At 42.9% G+C, this 22,582-nt stretch overlaps 1 protein-coding gene across 1 annotated transcript in view; it reads right to left on the reverse strand.

The window, feature by feature from the left end:
* Positions 1-99: 99 nt before the first annotated feature.
* Positions 100-22,582, reverse strand: part of PHOX2B (paired-like homeobox 2b) — a 26,187-nt gene continuing 3,704 nt past the window's right edge. Inside the window, exon 4 of the mRNA XM_010574548.1 lies at positions 100-108. Within this exon, the coding sequence (XP_010572850.1) occupies positions 100-108 (9 nt within the window). The remainder of the gene's footprint in view (positions 109-22,582) is intronic.

The raw sequence follows: 22,582 nt of genomic DNA on the forward strand, positions 1-22,582 counted from the left end.
GCCTGTGTTTGGGCCAGTTTTCCTTCATGCTTTTTGATTAAGCATGGGCTCCTTACTAAAGTCATCCAGCAGCTCATTGAAACAGCGGTCAGAGCTGTGTCACTTTACCTGCAATACACAGACAAGGTTAGGGGGTGTGTTACAATTGTAAAATATCCTAGCACTTTTTGCTAAACAGTTACTGGAAATATCCCATTTTAGCAGCTCACAATGCAACTTAAAATGGAGGGGAAAAAAATGTACTTATTCTGCCTTAAAACCATGATAAAAATGAATTAATAGAGATTTATTTTATGTGTATATGCACATCCATTGTCTTTTGATGTGTTGGTAAATGGAAATGAAGTGGTTATTAGGGAAGCAATAATTTTGAGTTGTTCTCTAGCTAGCAGCTATCTATTTAAATGCTAGACAGTTGCTTGCATGCGAGTTGCATACCCATGCAAAACTGCATGTCATTGAAAACCCATGTACGATATTGTCATTGGAGGACATTGTGACTATCTGCTGGAAAGTTACATGCTACTTCCTTAATATTGTGCCTTAGAAAATGCAAAGCTGTTGCACACAGTCAGCGATGACTTCTGGATGCAATAAATCCAAAAAGCTGAAGTCCTTCGTAGACTTCACCCGGGGAATATTTAAAAAAATAATAACAATAAAAAAATCAGACAAATGTTTTGGAAATAAAAGTGATGTCCAATATTCTGATTAACAATCTGCATGATTTACTGTTAAAGGGTTTTGATAACCAGGATGCTTACTCTTTGCATGTGGTCATCATAACATTTTCCACAACTAATGCCTAACATGGAAATTCGAGAGGCAGATTTTATAACTGACTTTGTACATCTGTATAATTCCATGCACTGCATCAAGGATATGTGAATATTTGATGTCTGGGCCTAATTTTTGAATGACACCGTGCATGCTTGTGCGTCTATTTGGTATGAGTCACTACCACTGCTTCACTCATGTGATAGAGTTTAGATGTGCAAATCGGTCCCCAAGTGTATAAAAGGGTTGGTTGTCACAGATGTTAGATCTGCTTCTTATTCACGTAGGGGTACGTGCCCAAAGGGCTTAGGAGCATGGTTGGGACTAAAATGCATGGGCAAGGGGTGGGGTGGGGGTATGCATCGCACTGCAGACACACCACTGGGTCTCTGAAGCTGCTTAGAAGTTGATCCCAGTGTCTATCAATTAGTTGCATATATGCATGTTTTAGCAAAGTTGATTGTATGTAAAGCAAATTGAAGCAGCATTCTCAGACAACGATTTTTTCCCCCTAATGAACATCTATTCACCAGCACAGAATAATTTTCAACAGTTTTCTAAACTGTACTTGCCAACTGCTTATGTCTCATTTTATATTTCCTTTGGAGTCTTACATGGCAAATTCATTCAGGCTAAGATTTTTTTTTTCTCCCCCCCCCCCCCTTTTTTTTTTCCCAGTTTAGAGACAAATATGATACATTTCTTACCAGGAACTTTGAGCACAGAAAAAAATAACGCTTTACTACATTTGAACTACAATGTAAATGTATTTGTTGCAAAAAAATGATTTATTATTGCTGAGAAAATACAATATATGTAATGGGTTTTAGATGTTTCAGAATTTATTTAGCCTCTTACTACTTCAGAGGACCTGAACAGGTGTCATAACCCATCTGTATTTCACAACCCTGTTTTCCATGGTGTATTTTTTCCTTACTCTTGCTATGTAGTGTTATTGATGCAGTACATCTGTAGTTCTTGGTGAATGTCCTAAAGGTTGGTGAACCAGAAGGGGACCATCCTTACCTGCATGTCCATTCAAGGACAAGGATTGCTGTCCTAGCTGGGGCTGATGTTGAATACCAGTTATGCTAATCTTTCCTTTATTTTATTTATTCTAAATTGCCTCTGGAAATTAGGAAAACTTGTCTAAAATGCAACAGCTTTTATAGTAAATGTATGTTTATAAATAAAATGTTGATTACCTTTGGTGGTGTTGATTTTACTTATTATAACTAACTTCTCCTATTGCATGCAATATATCTGTGAAACTGGACTGCAGAGTGTGTACATCCCATTGGTAAAAGCTTCTCCTTGATAGGGGTAGGCTGAACCAAGGTGTCTTCCAGAAAACTTAGTGTTTGAGATGAGACAGTACAAAAGACATACTTGAGATGGGACAGCACCCTGTGGGTTGCTACTGTAAGCTGTAGCCAAGTATTTACAAGAGCATGTGTGCCTATCGTGGTAAAAGATGAGCAGAGGTGGCTTTCTGTGAGTTGAACCCAAAGTCCTCAGAAGATCTTTTATTGATGTCGGTGGACTGTGGCTCAGACTGGGACTCAATAAAGCACTTTATGTATTGCAAAGCTAAATACGTGCTGGGTTAATTCTATTTCTACGTAGCAAAGATCCTTCAGTTTGTGCTTAGTTATGCATGTGCTGAGGCTTCTCACTAATTCTTGAATCTCAATGAGCATGTGGCTTCACCAGTAACCAGCAGAAAGTTCACACAAAATTTTAAACTAATAACTGCCCCTTTTTTTTTCTTTTTAATTGTGTCTTCAATGGATGACAGGTTTGGGTTTGTGCCAGAAGCACATCTTGGCTGTTAGATGAGTCATGGGAAAGTACTGACAATTTAATTTTTTGAAAGCAGATTTTTATCCTGGTGCCTTAATGGAAATGGTAGTGGTCTTACATTATTTCTGCGCGTATGTGTCTGGACGGAGGGCCAGCGTTGCTCTGCGGTCGAAGAGGTACGCTGGGGTTCCTGGCAGCGCGCATCAGTGCCGTGTCTGCGGGAACAGCTCGCTGCCGCTGGAGGTTGCTCCGAGGCTGGATTTGGAGGCAGGCAGGCAGCTATTTCTGCTTCAGCAGCTCTGCACCAGGGTTGCTGGGCACCCAGGCAAGCACAGGTTTGGTGACTCTGACCCTTATGAGCCAAGTAAAGTGGTGGAAATCCGGGTATGATTTTTTTTTCTTAATTATTATTTTCTGGTGAAGGTGACCTGGCAGCTCTGACCTGCCCAGGATCGTTTATGATCCTAAAACAGCACCGATGGGGGTGTGCTCCACTGGCAGGGATTTAACACCAAAATAATTCCACAAACCTTATAAAAGGGGAGTTGTGTCACCTGCTTACCTCACCAGCACATTCATCTGCAGGTAGCAAAGGCTGCCAGGAGGGCCCCGAGGAAGACCACCCCGCTAAGGGCCTCGGCATGCTCCGGCAGAGGACGATGGCTTGCCGAGCAGCGGGATGAAGCTGGGAGCATATGGAAGAAATGGGAGGTGGTGTGGGAGAGGAGTGGGCTGTTACAGCTGAGGCTCAGACATGGGGGCAGAGGATCCCCCATGCAAGGGGGGATGTGTGCCAGGTCCCCCAGGAGAGCTCAGTGCCTCCTCCGCACCCCGTCCGGGTGCGATGCCTCCGTCCCTCCCCTTTCCCTCGTCGCAGCCAGGTGGGACGAGGGCTCCGTTTCCTCCTCTGCACCCTTGCTCTGGGATCCAGCCGACATCCTTTGTTTTGCTCTTTGTTTTCTCTTTTTAGCAAGTGTTTTGGTGCAGAGATCATCAGCAAACGCAGCCAGGCCCTGGTAGCTATTGGAGGCTCTAGGCACAGGTAATAGACAGCAGTAGCTTGCTCATCTCATGAGTATTGATCCTTATCCAGACAACTCTTCTGGGGGATAGTTAAAAGCAGGCAGCGACCACTTTGTTTAGAAAATTAACGACAGGTACAGTTCTTGCTGCCCAGTTTAGCAAAGATTTGGTCTCAGGTGGATCCTCTTTCTGATAATGGGAAGCTCATTAAGTACTTACTCAATAAACTTTGTGGAGAGGAGGCTCACCCTGCTTTTCTCCCCGCCTTGTCTCTGCTCTCCTGAGAAAAGGTTGGGTGACTGGGGAACAAGACAAAATGCTCATTTTCAGAGCCACTTCTGCAGTGAGAATCAGAAGGGGTTGTGGACACTGGAAGTGAGCAGATGACCACTGCTTGGCTGGGAAAAAAAAGAAAAGATGCCAGAAAAATACATCTCTTGTAAAGGCAAACAGGACTCCTATATACCTCTAAAAGCCTCCGGTAGGAATGTAATTTCATCTGAATTTCCTGATAAGGGGAAATGACTAAACTGGAAGCCGCTCAAGTTTTGAAAGCAGTAAGAGCCCAAAACAGAGATAGAAAGTACAGGGTGGGCTGTGACTCTTCTCACAGCATGGTGTGGGATTGGTATTTGGGGTTGAGGGGGAGGGTGTCTGTTTTCTTATTCATCTTTGTTATAAAATGTAGCATGAGTTAAATGTGCAAGAGGGATGCTTACCCCTCTGCAAGGCTATAGCTGCTGCTCTGTAGACCTTACTGAATACCCCATGCTCTGCAAGAGTAGCTATCGGAGCTCTCCTCCCCAAAGCATGGGGGTTTTTAAGCCATTTAGGGAAAAAAAAAATCCATTAGTTAAGAAAATCTTATGAATCACTGTTAACTCATCCGTAGAGTCCATCTGCTTCACTGCATGTGATGCACTGCAAATTCTCTTAGCTAATGTCACATCCATAGTTCACAGATGCATTTTTTCGAAGCAGGTAACCTGCTGCATAAAACATACCAAAGCCAGTCACATGGGTCTAGAAACTAAACCAAAACTAACAGAAATACAAATCTTTCCTTGAAATAACAGAATTTATCAAACAGAAAGAAGAAAACAAGATTTTTAAAATTCCTTTTGTCTATCACCTCAGATTGTAGACAAAAAAACTACACCAATGACAAGCACAGCAACAGAGACATGCCATCTACAGCTCTGGAAATACCCAGTAGCTTCCCATGCTGAGTGTGAAGGCAGAGTGTTAGGGGATAGAAAATGTCTCAGAAGGTTAGGTCAAACCTTTTCTTCCAAAAAGGTAAGCACCAATATCGGATAGCAAATGATGCTTACTCCGTAACACATGATGTAGCTCTTCAAAGCAATCTTTTGCCTAGTCTCTGGTTTGCAGGAGCTCGCTAAAACATACTTCCCGTACAATACACCTGGCACCTGACACGTTTCTTGTGGAAGGGCAAAGAGGATCTCTGGCAATATTGCACCTCAGGCATGTGACACCCTGTGGGAAACCCTGTTGCTCGCCACAGGATACTCAGACTTTGTGACTCTCCTAGAGAATTTTGCGTGATCCTAAATAAAGTTACCTACTTGTGATGTTTGTATACCCCCTGCAAGGACTGGTTCAGTCTTTCAGCATTTTAAAGAGCTTGCAAAAAAAATCATAAAAATAACTAAACTATGTTTTCAGGGCGTTCACAAATACGCATTACTGGATAACAGGATGATCATTAAGTCTGTATTCCCAGAAACAAAATTACCAATGCAACAGATATTAGCCAGTCATGCTATTCCTGTATAGGTTCAACAGCATAAACTATGAAGATCAATGTTTTCTGCAAATGAGAAAATTTCCTGTATTCATTCCTAGCTGAGAGAGTACTAAAATACATCTTGGGTGAGGACTTTCACAACAGAATAAAATTGCGTGCCTGTACCTGGCACCTGAGGATGGGATGTCATGCCCTGGCTCGGCATGACACGTACAATTGCTGTGTCTCGAAGCATCCTCAATCACTTAAAAGACCTACATTGATGTGAATATGAACCTTTATGGAATATATACTTGGAAGGACCCCTCTCAGGTGCTAATGGGGATAAAAAGGTTACAAACATATCAGGAAGGTCTCAGAAACAGAGTCATCAAATCTTTTCCAACTCAGAAAATGAATAGGATGTACCAGAAAAAGGAGCTGCTTCTGAAACAACTTCTGTGTTAATGGTAATGCCAGAACTGCTGTTCCAGGGACCTGGACTCGGGTGCTTGCAATGGATATCCCCTCTTCTCTGTGGCCAAGTGCTCTCTGGTTGCCTTTGGGGTGGTTCATAAAACACTGTGAAAGTGCACAAGTCCAAGGAGGAGGCATTGCACTAATCTTCCTGTTTCTCAACATGTCCCTGTCACTCAGACTGGAGGTGTCACCTCCAAATGCACTTACCTGGGACCACATCTAAACAGTGCTGTGTGAGGACAAAGGGGTTATTTTTCCAAAGAGTTTTTTTAGTCTATTTACAAATTTTCTTAGGAAAAATTACTTCTGGTGAGTGATTTGGCACCTGTACGGTCTATTAACTAATACTAATATGTTGAAGTACACTAGATTTCAGCATGGGCTTTCTGTGTTGGACTTTGTGCTATGCTTCAAGCCTTAGTTTAAAGCTTTTCCTGACTGACACATGATGATAACGCTCAGGTCATCACCAACCTGAGGGTGAAACTGAGCTCTCTGAACTGTTTCATGAACTGACATTTTGGAGGGTTTTTAGAAAACATTTGGCTTTGTTCATATTTGATGTAGCTTTTTGGTGCCCTTTCCTGGTTCCATGGGTTTATATTGGAACCGTTCTTGGGCAGAAGGCAGTGCTCATGGTGTGCCCATCCCCTGGAGAGTGGGAGGCACTGCTTACGGAGTCTGGTGGGGGAGAGCCTTATGCTGAAGCCACACACGACTCTGGCAAACCCTCTTTGCCCAGCCATGTCCCAGATAGGCTTTAGATAAGCGTGAAGAGAGCAACGTTAGAACTGTGAAGTGCATTCTGCCTTTTTGTTCGAATTATTCATAGGTCTTAGGCTGAGTTTAAAACATAAGGATAAAAGGACAGCACTCTACATAAAGAAGCCAGTTAACACATATCTTACCAGTAGTCCTAAGTGTATTTTGTGTCTTGTTATTAGTTTGGAAAACGTAGGACAACATTGAAAAGGGAACTATGCCAAAGTGCGCTGCTAACTGATATAATTACAAGTCTATTCCAATGGACCAAAGCTGAATTTCAAAATTAATTTTCAGCCTCACAAAACTACTTTCAAACGCTTGTCTTGGGATGCAACCTATGTGTTTAGCATGCATACACATGCTGACGGCAAAGCTGGCAGGTAGTGGCAGAGGTAAATCAGCTGGTCCAAACTCTCTTTCTCTCCATTTCAACTCTGCCCAAGCTGTTATCTGTCAGAGCATTTGTTACGGATTCACATGAGCACACAACAGTTGAAAAGCCATTACCTCTTTCAGAGATAGTGACTAATGTGCTTTTGCCCACAAGCAACATGAAAAGACATGGGAAGACTTTGCTGCAGAATCGGCTCTATTCACCCTGCAGAAAAGCAGCTGCATTTTCCAAATCTTTTAAGAGGAACAGAGGTCTGTCTTTATTTTTTGCAAAACTTTGCTGGTAGCTTTCTTCTTATATTTCTCCTGGAACCATTGATTAGTATTTTTATATCCTTCTGTGCTTAGCAAATAGACAATTTTAAGTTTTTTTTTTCTCTGAGTAGTGTAAAAGAATATTTCACTTGACTGGATCACACAGTCCAGTATAAGTACATGTGGTTTGATAATCAAAACTAGAAGTAACTTTCAACAAAAATCATGACAGCTGACTTTTTTGCCTGCGGTGGCAGAGCCCATCTACTACAATGTTCTGCAATATTGGGGCCAGACGTGTCCCTGACTGGTAACAATGCACAGAGGCTTTCCCTAAGTAAATCAAAATTGTCACAGCTAACTGATGTCTTCACTGCACTTTGCTTTATACAGATGAGGATGGTGCTTGTACTTCCATTTGCAAGGTTTGCCTCATTAAATCACCTTTGCAGATGATGGATTTCTGAGAAACCTTTGGTTAAACCAAAGACCAAGGAGCTCAGGCAGCTGCACTGCCTTCGCAGTGATTCACTTCCACCTGTGGGGTGAAGGGGAAGGAGAAAGCTTTTGACTTGCACAAGCTGCAAGTCTCCTGTGTAGTTGGGTTTACATCTGGGAAGAAAGCCTGGGTGCTATGTATAGTGATGTTTACAGCTATTGCATTTCTTTATATACTGTTCAAATTCATGTATGTGTTGTGCTAACTTCAAAGCTGTATTTTTTCACATGGGGCTGTGTGTTAAGTAGACAAAATAACTGAGCAAGGTATAGATGCAGATGAACAGTTTGTGATGAAATATTATCACTCAATACTTGGCTTTCTCAATCTCTCTCTTCATCTTGAATGCTTAAAATCTGCTTACAGCATGAATACAGCTAAACACATGAATACATTTCTCTTTGCTGCATCAAGGCTTTTCAAGCACCCTCTACACCTGAAGCGCATGTGGCTAATTTTTACACACTTCCAGTTGACAATAACCCTCACGCATTGTTAACCCAGGAGCTGAAGGCTTACACTGTACTCGGTAAGCTTTGACACAAAAAGTAATCGACTTTAGCTCCTACCAGCTATAGGCAGGGTAAAAGGAAGAAGGCGAAGGTGAATAAATTGTCAGATGCAGAAGAATTGTGATAACCAACTTCCAGGAACTGCGTGTCTGTGCCAGAAAAATGACTTCAACAAGGAGCGAGCTCTCGAAGGGTAAACGGTGGAGTTGCAGCACTTCTCCCCTCTTGTTCTCAGCTTAGGCCATAGCCAGTTTCTCAGCCTTGTCCTGCACACAGATAAAATCGAGCTGTACTCCCACGGCACATCCCAGCTCGCCAGGAGCCGCGTTTGGCCAGAGCCCGCTCTGCCCTGCCTGTCTGCGCCGCACAGCCCAGCCCGGCTCAGGGCCCCTGCTCCTCTCTCTGCTGTGGCTTGCTGTCACCATCCTCTGCAGGCGGTTTCATTTTTTTCCCGCAGATGCCAGGGGTTCTGCTCTTTAGCCAGAAATTCTTCTCAATTGATCAATATAGCATTTCTCAGCTGCTTGCTGTCCATTTGCAGTTAGAAAGAAGGGCTGTAAATAAACGCCATCGCTGTCCGGTACTCCTTGGAAAGGTGCGTGCAAACAGGGCAGACGCTGCCTGTCGTGGGGACTCTTGCAGAAATAGGCAAATAATAAGACGGTTGAGGCAGCCCAAGTGTGGCAAAGCTGTGTGCATGCTGCACTGAGAATCCTTATTAAATCCTTGTGGCTAGCGAGGCAAATGTAAGGAGACATATTTCTCCACAGGCTGCCATAGCACTTTTCATCATGGAAAGGAAATAAATTCTACAATATCATTTTATTTGTTTACAGTTTTAAGGCAAGATATATCTCTTTTGACAGTACTGAGCTGCAGCTTGAATACAAATATCAATTACTTCCTTTGTATTGCAGTAATATAAAATAGTTTGGACAAGACTTTGAATCATGTTGAATACCACAATACCTGAGCACCCAACGTCAGGGACTTGGAAACAGCTGGATATTCAAGAATACCCGATTGCACACCCCCAGATAATCAGACATCTTTAGCAGGCCTGAAATCAGGTACCCAGAGCCACTGGTCTGGTGTAAAAGCATAGGTACGTAGACTTTGGTTTTCAGGTCTTCAACTATTTTCTGGTTTTCAACTATATTTCAAGTGGCTGAAACAGAAAAAGGGGACTGAAGTCTGTGGGATACTTCGATCACACACTTAATGACTGGTGCTAACAGAGTCCATCGTCGCCAGAAAACAGTAAAGCACTTTGCAATCATTGATTGAATAAGATTTAAAAACACAGAAAGACACAGAAACTAATTTGTCCCGAGAAAGAATATCTTCGCTAGTGAATTTAATTTAGGCTACAGCCTGCCAATCAAGATGCTAGAAACTCAGTATAGATAACAAAAAAACCAAACAAAATCAACAAAAAAAAAGCACCCAACAACAAAAAAGCATGCATTTAACAGTCACTGTGACTATAGCACAGTGACTGTGAAGTCCAGAAAGACCTGGCTATCCAGGTACTGCAGTAAAAGTCACCAGCGCAAGCAGCCCATCAGCATGGAGTCAGCCTGTCTAGAAACATGGCATGTGAAGCAGCAGCACGCTTTGTACTGCCTCAGCCAGACTACCAGGAGCGGCCGGCTGGGCTGAAGCCAGCTGCAGGATCTCCGTGCAGACCGCAGTTATTTAGCGTACAGACCTGTTGCGTTTGCAGATCATTTCCTATGCTTGGAGCTGAGTGAGGCAAGCTGAATCCTTCTGGTTAAACGCCCCTTTGAGAGGAAAACATGGCAAAAGGTGTTCCATTTCTGGAAGAAAAGAGATTTCAAAACTGTAAACAGAATGTTTTCATGAGTGATGCCTGCCGCAGTGAGGCAGGCACATGGGGTTTGTTTCTCTGGTCTTCTCTATGGGCTGGGCTTCTTAGCTAGGTGATGTTAGGTTGGCTTCCCATGCAGAAGGAGAGCTGGAAACATCTGCACTGCTGTTCCCACAGCAGCAGTTGTATCTTCTGCCTGGAGAATAACACACATTTTATTTTAGTAAAATAAATGTAAAAAAAAAAATCTAAAAATCTGTTTACTGGGAGGAGGGGTTGTCGTGGTTTAACCCCAGCCAGCAGCTAAGCACCACGCAGCCGCTCACTCACTCCCCCACCACCCAGTGGGAGGGGGGAGAAAATCGGCAAAGGAAGTAAAACTCATGGGTTGAGATAAGAACGATTTAATAGAACAGAAAAGAAGAAACTAATAATGATAATGATAACACTAATAAAATGACAACAGTAATAATAATAGGATTGGAATGTACAAATGATGCGCAGTGCACTTGCTCACCACCCGCAGATCGACACCCAGCCAGTCCCCGAGCGGCGATTCCCCGCCCCCACTCCCCAGTTCCTATACTAGATGTGACGTCCCATGGTATGGAATACCCCGTTGGCCAGTTTGGGTCAGCTGCCCTGGCTGTGTCCTGTGCCAACTTCTTGTGCCCCTCCAGCTTTCTCTCTGGCTGGGCATAAGAAGCTGAAAAATCCTTGACTTTAGTCTAAACGCTACTGAGCAACAACTGAAAACATCAGTGTTATCAACATTCTTCTCATACTGAACTCAAAACATAGCACTGTACCAGCTACTAGGAAGACAGTTATCTCTATCCCAGCTGAAACCAGGACAGGGGTGAAGAAAAGATTTTTCACTAAGTTTTGATGCTAAATCACCTTCTCCAGTTAACTATAGAATTACTCAAATGAATGGTCTGCATAGTGCTTATCCTTTGGAGGTGGTTATGCTACATAACATGCCTGGCGGGACACTGGGACACGCCAGGATATGCTCATTCAGGACAAGCCACGTGCATGTACGCAGAGAAGATACCTACCCCTGCCAAGAGCAGGCAGCAGCCTAGAGGGTTACCTCTGAGAGCAGATGTTTGTGATCATCTATTTTTTTCATGCCCGTTCTGCAGGGCTTCATGATATGAAGTGCCACCTCATGTACTCACATGACAAAAATCTGATTTCCCAGGAAAATGATGGCCCACGCAAGGTTGGGGCTGGCCTGTAACTGAACAAATGGTCCTGCTGGCTCAGCGGTGACCTGCAGTTGTATGTAGGATGAGCACCCAGAAAGCAGCCCAACCTTACTGCTCGTGAGGAGAACATGGAGTCTGAAAGATTTCTACGTTAACTGTTAGACCAACTCATCCAAAACAAATATTGTAAAAATAAACTGTACAGATGCTACCTGTATTCTGCACCAAGAGTTTAATGTATGTTGCAGAACAAAACGTCCACTATTTCCTTTGGAATGTGGCAGACATCGCATGACAGTATTTTCTGTACTGAGCTTATTGACGGATAAGGACATTAAATGGTTAAAAGGGTTCTTTCATCTCAGTGAATCCTCCACTAGAAGAAAATAAACAAACAAGGAAAAACTGCCCAGATTGTGCTCCTACTTCGAGTCATGACAAGTGTTGTGACGGTGACTGCTGCCACCCAGCTAAAGGACTCAGGCACTTTGTAAATCAAATTTCAAGTAAAGAGATTGGTTTGTGAAACCTCCTCAGCATGGAGTCACAAGCTGTCAGACTGTATTAGCATTATGTTACTGGAGTAAAAAGCAAAACAAATTAAGATGTTTAACAGCTGAAATCTGAAACAAAATTGTGTTTAATGCTGAAAATCTTGTTAACATATTTTCAGGCTTCCCTTTCCCCAGATATTAAATCTCGGTGTGTGTGTTTGCAAGCATCTTTTTCTCACGCATAGAAACCTACTGCGGGAGAATAAGAACTATACACGACATATGGTGAGGAAGGGTATTTCACCCTGCATGCAAAAGCCTGTTCAGCATTGCCACAGCTTACAGCAGCACACGGGAAGATTTTAAGAACCAGGGGAGAAGCACAGCTGGAATTCCCCATGTGTCTGGAGTGACAGAAAGCATTGCATCAACAGCAATGGGCCCAAACTGAAGATTACACATGTTGTAGCATTTAATGTGAGGGGTAATTTGAACTCCCAAACTGGTTTTTCTTTCATATTGGCTCCCACAATGAAAAAACCATTAAGGGTTTTAGTGATCTTCCAAGACTCTGCTTCCAGCACAAAATTGGCTCCTTCTCCTTGGACACAAGACCAATTTTTAATTGAATTTCAAGAGATGATGGATGTTGTACTTTATTCCAAGTCTATATGCTAAATTAACAAGGCTGTCTGCTTAGTTTCCTCTTTTGAAACCACATTGAGATGAGTTTCTGCTAATTCTCTTATACAGGGCATTAGACATGTGAACTGAGTCCTTATTCAAGAGTTGAAATAATAGACATTTTTGCCAAGGTTATTACTTTGGATAATGAATTGGAGCTGTGAGGCAGTGACAATAATTTGCTTTCTGAAAAAGATTTACCTGCTGAATTACTTCAAATGGAATAAAACTAAACGTATCATATATTTTCACTAAATTGTTTAAAAATTATTAGTTAACACTTAAAAGTCTATCTTAGAGCGGGGATCGTTCCATTAATTCTGCACATTTAGTGTTTGTTTCTTCTGCACGCTCCCTCTGGTCACTTCAAAGATAATAGAAAGTCCCTCAGGAGTACACTAAACTACAGAATATGTTTAGCCTGAATTAGGTTTATTTATCCAGCTTTTTCCATATTAACAGATAAGTTAAATATTCATTTTTGTGAAACACAGAAAAAATGGCATAGAAGTAAGTGTTTTTCTTAACTCTGCCCACTGCAGTAATATTTACACAGTACGGTACATGAAGAAGATGCCTTGCAGAAGTAAGCCATTGGGAAGGCAATTTAGAGTGAAATTTGGGGCTGAACATAGAAAATTTGAAAGCAAAATTCTGACCAGCTTGGGCGAAACCAGGAACCAGCTCTGTTAAGTGCATGTATAGTTGTCTACAAGTAGAAGCTGGGTTGTTTCTTGAAAATATTGGGGTAGGCGAAAAGGAGGCCACCTTCTTCCAGGACGATGGATGGTATTGCTTGAAGAGCAACAAGCCTGCAGCTAGGAACGCCTTTGCATGTATGCTTATTCTTTCCAAATGGGAACATTTAAAAGCAATCGTGTGTGTAATTTTAAAGTGGCCCACGGTAGCAATAAACAGTCTTAATGGTTTCCTTTTGGCAGCACAGGCCTAGCTGACTTTCTTACCTCGCAAGGAGCTTTTCAGATGGATTGAACAAACTGGCCATGTGGATTGGGGTTTGCACTTAATTTATCACAAAATTGTGGCTTTCCACCGGAAGACAAAAACTGATGTGAAAATACAGCTGCCAGCATCTTCAGGAAGAGAAGGTCAAAACCAGAGATGATGTTTATCAACTAATAAAAGCAACAGGCTGAACGAGTGTGGTTTAAATAGCTAATTTAACCATGGGATTAATAGAATAATATAACACATTCAGCATAACCAAATAATGGCCTTCCCACAGGTGACACAGTGTGGAAAAGCATGTGCAGGTCTTTATCCAAATGTGATCATGCTTCCAAACAGTAGCCAGTTAAATAAGATAGTAAAAAAATGCCAATTCTTTCTCATAGCCCTGTATTTCAATATATTTCGGTCCTAACCTGTGTCAGAGACCAGTCTCATCCTAGTCCTCCCTTGCACGAGGCTGCCAAAGATCCCCTCTTGTTAATGTTTTGTGCTACAACAGAATGACTCAGGACCAGCTTTAATTACGGCTGTAGCCCAAATGATCCTGCAGAGCAGATCATTAGATCCCGGGTGAAGCTAATGGCTTACCTGTTTTGTATAATTGTTCAAGTCTTTTCCATCAGTTTTCCTTCAGTGACATCTCATTTGTTTGAGTTGTATGCTGGTGAGACAACTATCCATCCAGGACTTCTATTACCAAAAAAAATTAGACATTACACTGTGACAACCAAATGAGGAATTTTTGGAAGCTATTTCTTTAGAACAACAAATTGGTGTGGGTTTTTAGATACTGTATCCTCACGGAGCTGCACTGATTAGTAGTAGCTGATACTTTTTGTAGCTATTGTTTGTCTAACTCAATGACACATGTGATTAAGTGATTTGTGCCTCCTGACATAGTAACATAGAAAACTTATTTCTCAACTCTCTTGCAAAGCAGTCACTGAAAGTAAGCAATAACTTTAGTATCTTTACTCAACAGCCAGCCGTGTTGCTAATACCAAGTTCATTAAACTCACAAATCCCAGTTTAATGATGATGCTAAACAGACAAATAGAAGCACCTCCACTAAAAGCAAATTTTTCTTTCACAGCTCTGTCAGCAGCACTGGTTTGTCAGCATTGATGGGGACACACGGGCATTTTGAGACGTGCCGTCGCAGCCCTTTAAACTGCGTCGCAGTTTGGTGCCAGGGTGGAAAGGGAGGGTCCAAGTGCTCACAGCAAAGAGAACAGAACGGCTTTCAGGAGGAAAAATTGTTTGGGGACAATTTATCACCTCAGCAAGCAAACAAGTGACATAAAAAAGTGGATTAGGTGCACTGTGTGGCACTGGGGTGGGCATCACCTGGACCCTCACAGCCATTTCTGGGTGGATAGAAATTGTGGTTGCTGTGAGCGAAGTAGTTATTAGGGAGGGGGATAAACTGCATTTCTAGCGCACCTGCCCATGAGAAAAATTCAATACACCTCAAAGGGCACATGTCTCAGCTTCTACCTCTGTGCAGAAAAATCTGGGAGGCATGACTCCTCCTCAGGTAACAGGACACTCCCAGCTGAAATCCATGCTCTTTTCTGCCTGAAACTGCCACGCTGAGGGAGCCTAAGGTCTGTGTGACCCTCTGATACCCTCTTCAGAAAACACATCCCTTGTGGCCAATTTATCATTGGGAGGAAAAGGAGCCCACAGAATCTAAACTGCTCTGGGAAATGCTGAAGAAATACACAGAGGAGTTTTTTGAGGCCACATTTAGAGGCCATGGAGAGGTTTCAGTGCACCCGAGTTTCAGTGGGATCGCAGCCCTCTCGGCACGCGTAGCAGCATGTCTCCCCCTTCCCTTCTCCTCTGCCTAAGGACTGAGAAAGGAGAGTCTTTACAGGTCTCTGACCCACTCTGCCCACAACAGGCGTAATTTTGCTGGGGACTTTTGGGGAATTAATCTATCTGATCCATCTCTCTTCCCTGCCACCCCAACTAAATACCTGTAAGAGCCTTTCTCCTCCCACACTACATTTCATCTTCAGTATAAGTGTCTCCCAAGCTATGGTTTTATTCTTAAGAGTAGTATGCTGAGTAGATCCCCTTGAAACCAGTATTGGCTGAAACTTCTCAATAGCTGTAGGTCCAGAAAAACCTCATGTTTGTGTATGTCACACAGGTCTTCACGCTGTGCCAGGACTAGTTTCATTTTAGAGCACTGTTGTGGCTTTGGTTTGGTTGGTCTTTAATCCTCCTATACTGGCAGTACTGGGCTGTTTTTGCCATTTTGGGATATTTACCCCCAGACCTTAACAGATTTTTCTTCTTCTTTAAAACTATATATTAAGGTGATTTACCCACTACAGCTATTTTCATTCCTTTATGAGAATGGCAAGGTCAACACAGAGCTCCTCTTGTCTTTCTCTAACTCTGCTGAAGAAGACTCTTCAACTGTACCAACAGTTTTCATGTAGAAAAGCCCGAGAGTGAAAGAACAGTGACCTCAGCACTGGCAGGGAATTAAGTCTATAATCTAATAGGGTTTCTTTTTCCATTTCTAAATAATGGGATTCTATTAGACCAAACTGTAGTCTCGTCTTAATGATAATTTATTGTACAGCATATCTGAATTTTGCCTTTTATAAATCATTGAGAATTACAATACACAGCTATATAATTTAATCTTCTCTTGTATCGTTAATATTTTTCATTGTTTAGAGAAACCCCTTGCTGTTCAGAACTCACATGTAACCGGGTTTAGAAATTACAGGGGATTTAATATGCCTATTTTTAAGTGATTAAACATTTTCATTTTCATTACTTTTAAATATTTTGTAAAAATTCTTAAAAAGTAAAATACTTTAAAAGTATTTTAAGCTTATGAGGTTTTGTACAAATTATTCTGGACAATTTTGAAGACAAATCTGGCCTTAAATTTATGTGTATATATCCCAAAATCTCAAAAAAACCCCAAGTTCTGTTTCATGATCTTTGAAAGGAAATAATTAAGGATAATTAATTCCCACATTGACATTTAAATGTATTAGAGCTATGCACCAGTGAAAGTATTGATCAATGAAAGTAATCAGTAATAATAGGAAAAATTAATCACTTTTGCAGATGTATTTGACTTCAGCTATGGAATGTACTTCGGCTAGAATTGAAGCTGACCCTGTGAATATAACAGCGACTGTTACCCACCAAAAAAGACAATGAAGAAATGTAAATGAGGGAAATTTGGGAGGCCATGCTTTCATTTGCTATTAGAATATAGAAACATAGTGAGTGATGTACAGGCTAAAATTTGTGATCTACGGTTTGTAAACCCATTGCTGGAATTGATAAGTAGCAGGTGATTTAGAAGAAAACACAAGAAGTCGGGGGCGAGGGGGAGATATTTGTTAGAGGTCTCATATTTAATAAGTAGAGATTGGCTTAGACCCTGAAATGGGTGGGTTTATATAAAAAATTTTTCAGAGTATTTTATTAACCCAGACTGTAGTGGATGGATGTTCTTACTTAAGACACGGTTCTTTGCAGAATTTAGCTAAAATCTTGACCTCAGCAAAATCTTGTGGCACTGAGTCTCAGATTGATTGTCTAGCGATTGGAAGTATCTCCCTTACCCGTTCTAAACTTGCTAAGGCAGGAATCAAATGATCACACCGTTATGTGTTATCCTACTTTTTTTTTGGTCTCCAAGCCAATGTTAAGAGAGAGCTTGAGTGATGCAGTCACTGAAAGGTGAGATTAAATAGGTAAAATCCAAAAGTGCCTAATTCAACTTCTCCAGCCTCGTCAGTATTTTAGTGTTCGTATATACAGTACAGCACGCCCTCTTGTTAATACAAATAACTTTTCCACCTCTCTTGAATGACGTGTGCCCTTGATCCTTCTTGCCACCTTTCTGTGAATGCCACCAGATTTGATAGTGACTGAGCCCAGAAATGTTTTAGGAGTGCTACATTTCCAGCGGGAATTGAATGTGATGGGAGTGAAGGGCTGAGATGTCCCTCTAGTGCATCCTCTTTTTCTGCAGCAGGACAAAACCACCCACACTATGTTTATCTAACTTTTTGTCTCCATAGAGATATTCCTAGTGATAATTAGATCTGTGTGTTTAAAGCATCACCGTTCTAAAATAGGCTGTCACATAATGCATTACAAGTGCATGCAGTAGCAGTAGATGCAGTTTTAACTACCGCCCTTTCTTCCAGATGTAAGAAGACTTTGTTATTAAAAAGGAAGAGACGCTCGGTTTGTAAAGAAAGCCTGTAACTTTGGAATTAAAGTGAGAGGAGGCTCCTCAGATGTTTACACCCCAGATGTGGTGGCATTTTGTTTTGCAGTATTACCTATGGAGACTCCCAAACTGCTTATTTTCAGAGCTCATCCCTTTTGGTAACTTTTTTAAAGATAATACAGCAAGAGTGGTTTGGTAGCTGTTTCTAGAAACAGTTTGATATTGTGAAATCAATACAGGGCCAGGAGCTTTTGAGTTCTCCTGACAACACTGCTTTGAGATTGTTTTGAACTACAATGTCAGACTCTTTAGGTTAAAAAAAAAAAAAAAAGTAGGAATAACCTGCAGCTTGTGACAGCCTGTGGAATATATCTGTGTAACTGTACGTCGCATTGACCTCCACTAACACCACGATGATAAACCTCAGTGAGAGTTAAAGCTCCCACTTTGTAGCAGCTCTGCTGTGTCTGCCCCGTACTGTCTGCAAAGCTGAGGCAAAGCAACCGAGGACTCACTGAAGCCGAATCGTCTTCTACTTGGCTCTCTGGAAGAGAGCCCTACAAGCCCAAGGAGGCCACAGCGGTGGAAAGCTGCACAGAGCATCACAGAAGGCAGGCAGGCCAGTGCCGAGCCCAGTCCAGCATGTTCCCGGTTACTCACAAAGAGGCAGGTGGAGGGAAGGGGATATTCCTGGCTCTGCCTGGAAGTGAGCGCCAGAAGGTAATTGCTAGGTGCTGCCACCGGCTCTCTGTGGCTCAGCTCTCCTGCCATCGGGGCAAGGGAGCCGGCTGGGAACGCGCCGGCAGCTGCTGCAGCTGCGCCGACCCCCTGGGTCCTGGCACCACTTGGGACGGGGTGAGCTGCCTCCCCTCGCTCTTCAAAGCATAAGTGGGTTTTTAACAGCCCTGAGGGCATGCGTATTTGCGGCTATATCTTGGGGCAGGGACTGCTGTGGGCTTCAAGAAGGGGATTGGCTTTTCAAGGCAATGAGTATCCACGGCTCCAGCTGGGAGCTCTGGATGCCCCGTGCCTCTGAAATGAGCAACCCAAACTTTCCCAAATACCGCCATGTGAGGTGATAACCAATTCTTTTAGGCACTGGTTTCACAGTCTCCAGTCTCTTCCCTTCATTAAGCAAATAACCGCATCTACTCATGAACTTTATGCTTTGTTCCCTCGATAAATTTTCTCCTAGGCGGAGAGTAATATATGGATTCATTTTCTATAAACATCTTCCTGAAGTTAATGCATCTGAAGACCCCATACACACTTTAAACCTGTCGGTAGAGGCCTTAATGCTGATGTTAGATTTCAGACTCCTAGAAAGGCATAGTTTCTCTCACTTGCCAAGACTGTTTTGAACTTTTATCTATTACTGTTGATAGACTTAATACATTATTCCTCTGAGCTGTCTGAAACTGCAAGAGATGTTACCAGCATTCCTTTACTGCCTCTCTTTCAGAAAGGAATGGGAAGAAGCACAGCCTCAGCCTGCAACAATAGTGTGAAATAATACTCCTGTTCAAGTGAAGATAATTTTTTTTTAGGACAAGAGGAAATGGCCTCAAGTTGCAGCAAGGGAGATTTAGGCTAGATATTAGGAAAAATTTCTTTACTGAGGGGGTTGTCAGACAGTGGAATAGGCTGCCCAGGGAAGTGGTTGAGTCACCATCCCTGGAGGTATTAAAAAAGTGCGTAGACAAGGTACTCCAGAACATAGTTTAGTGGGCATGGATGACGGTTGGACTCGATGATCTTGAAGGTCTTTTCCAACCTAAATGATTCTATGATTCCATGATTCTATCATTCTATTTTAATTTCCTGTTGATACGATAACCATGGCAAGGGTCAGACCAAAAGGTGATTTCCTCTCTCCAGAGGAAATTTCCCACCTCGGAAATGGCAGCATGAGCTTCGTTCTCACAGGTGAAGTTTCTTGAGCTGTTTCTGGATGTATTCCCCACAAATTGAGAAGATGGGTTTCCTTGGAAATCATTCCTTGGCCTTCTTGATGACCTCTTGTGCGAAGTACAAGGTGCAAAGTCATTTTTCTAAGATGGAGCCATATTTTAGTAGCACCCTGGATGAAGCCACCAGTTTATTTCATAACAGTCGTCAGGTGACAACGTGTAAAGGACCAAATGAAACTGGTGACAGAAGCAGAAGGCTTCCTCTCCCATTGTAATATGGCCTTCACAGCGCTGCCCTGCTTCCCGGGTGATGAGGGTAGTCTATAGATTAATGTTTGACTCTTAAAGAGTCATGCTAAATGTGCAGCAAAAGTTACAGACAGGTACCAGTTTAGTAAGTGTCTAAGAATTAATGGTGAGCTTCATGTGAAGACACCCCAGATTTTGCCCTCAGAGAGAGCTCACGCTTCAGACCACAGCAGCAAGCTGCTGGCCTCGACCGGAGTCAGGCGCATTCAGGGCACTCCTGCCAGGTACATCTACTAGCGCTTTCAACAGTTTCAAAAAATGCAGGAGGAAAAGAGGATTTAAAAAAATATTCTAATGGACCACAGCCACTTCTCATGACACCTCCTTTTCCCACTGGTTGGTAATACTTTGATAACTTTATTAAGGAAGTGCAGATATGTAAAGATTAAACTATTTAGACACACTTGCCTCTCAGTGAAAGGGATTGTTTTCATTAACTGTAGTTTCCCTGTTATGTTAGCTACATATTCTTTAGCAGCAAAATTAATGTTTGCTTTGTCATGCACCCATCCATCTGAGAGATTCATACTGCAATCAGGAATTACTTTTTCTGTTCATGTATTGGAGAGAAGAAAGTGAGAGTGTGTGCAAGAGCTACCCCAGAGCCAAATTCAACATTAGACCTGAATTCCAAGTCTTGGTATTTAGAAGAGCAGACAATTAAACACTCAGGTTGCTTCAAACACACAATGTGAATTTACCTCTGAACTCTTCAAGATGCAACATGTGTTCATATTGAATTTGAGCTGGATAATTAAAACAAATTATTCTTTATTTGAACAACATGGGGAGGTAAAACCAACAAAAATATCAAACCTTACACTCATTTCTTTACTGGAGCATCTTTTGACTTGTTAAGGTCCTTCTGCCCAGATCTCCTTGCCTTGTGAATCCCAGAGCATCTCTTGGTGTTACGGATCAGCTTGCCCGTTTGGCTTTCACTGGTACCACTGGTAAGCAGCCTTTTGGCATCCTCTTCCTGCCTGGGCTCCTGCTGGGTACCCCGTGGCCCTCCTAGCTTCTGTGCTTGTAAAGGTCAGCAGCAACCCTGTAGATTACTTACTTAATTAATACTCCTGCCAACTCCTGCCTTTGCAGAGAGGCAGGAGAAATAAACTTCACATCTTTTCAAACCATCCATTTCTACCTGACTGTGCAATCACGACAGTTGATGTATTAACGGTTCCAATGGGTCTGCCGCAGGCACGCTGGTCCTTACAAACGGTGGGTGCCGTATGCCTCAGGCCTCCCATGGTTCCCTACGCTGCAGGGGTGACCAGAACATGGAAAGCAGTGGCTTGGGAAAGGGTTTATGGATCAGAGGGAATAAATGACAGAAGTTTCCAGGAAAGACTAATGAGAAGCTTAGCTACCTAAGTGGAAAATTGTGATCCGAAATAGAGAGGTGATCTTAGCTCCGTATGAACCGTTAGTGAGAGAGACATCACAGTGTTTGGTACTGTCCTGGTATCCCTTTTGCAAAGCATCTTCAGAAACAGGAGAGAGTGGTTCCAGCTCTGGAAAAGATTTGAAAAGTTTTGAGCCTTAAGGATTGTGGGAGGTGTAAAGGATGCAGCCCATTTAGTTTATCAGGAAGAAGATAGATCAAGATGCAAATCAGTTTACAGCATAGTAAAATTAAAGGAGAGAAAAGGTCTAGCAGACATGTAGCTAGATCCACTGCTTGGAAGCTGAAGGCATCATATTAGAAATAAACCCCAAGTTTCAGCAAAGTAGTGAACTTGGCAAAAAAAATACCCGAAGAAGTAGCGTGTTGTCATCTCTTAATGTTTGCAAATCATGACTGCGTGCCATAAAATGGAAGCTGATCATCTTCACACAGCAAGGCTTGAGCAGGAGAGACATCTTTAAATCACCTTTGGCTGGCTGCTTGGTTTACTGGTAATACAGGTCTCGCCTTCTGTAAGAGCTCAGGGATCAGTTCAGCCATGGTAAAGCAGATGGACTGAGCACTGCAGCTTATCCAGCGGGAAACTCTTTCCATGTAGATCACTATTAGCAGAACCGCACTGCAGTGCACAGCTGTGTCGTTCCTAGAGACAGTCCATTTACTTTTAACAAAGATATTCTTAGATCACGGAATGACTTTTGGAAGAAAAAAGTAAAGTGGCAAAAGCTACCCACACTGTAACAAAACATCTATTCAAGAAATACATACAGGGCTTTTCCCTCCAGAAAAGAGACTCCGTATTTTATTGCAGCATTTTGAAACTGATTATTGAAGTACTTTTATTAGTGAAACAGCACTTGTCCCATTTTTCCTGGCTCTTTTAATCGTGCTCTGGGGGGGTGGCACCCTCTCCCCAGCACCCCAGCCGTGCAGAGGAATGCTCTTGCCGCATTTGCTTCTCGGCCAAATCCCCAAACAGTATTTTTTTTTTTTTTCACTGACTCTGCCAGAGTCAGAGAGAGTTCATCGCCCCGTCAGCCCGGCAGCTCACCCGCAAGTGCCCCGGCTGCAGGGGCCGCCCCGGGAGGCGGCACCGGGGTGCGCTGCAGCCCTGGCGGGGGGCCGGCTCTTCTCGGGGGGCGCGGGGGGGCTCTGGTGGAGCTGGATGCCGCCTCGTCTCGGCGAGGCCGGGTACCTGCTGCTACCCGCTGCCGTGCCCTGCGGGGTCTGGCACGCCGGGCCCGCTGCCCGCTCCCCCCCGTGGCGGGGCCGGGCGAG

This window comes from Haliaeetus leucocephalus, unplaced genomic scaffold (assembly GCF_000737465.1).
Source record: "Haliaeetus leucocephalus isolate CR32 unplaced genomic scaffold, Haliaeetus_leucocephalus-4.0 Scaffold439, whole genome shotgun sequence".
In the NCBI taxonomy this organism is placed as follows: Eukaryota; Metazoa; Chordata; class Aves; order Accipitriformes; family Accipitridae; genus Haliaeetus; species Haliaeetus leucocephalus.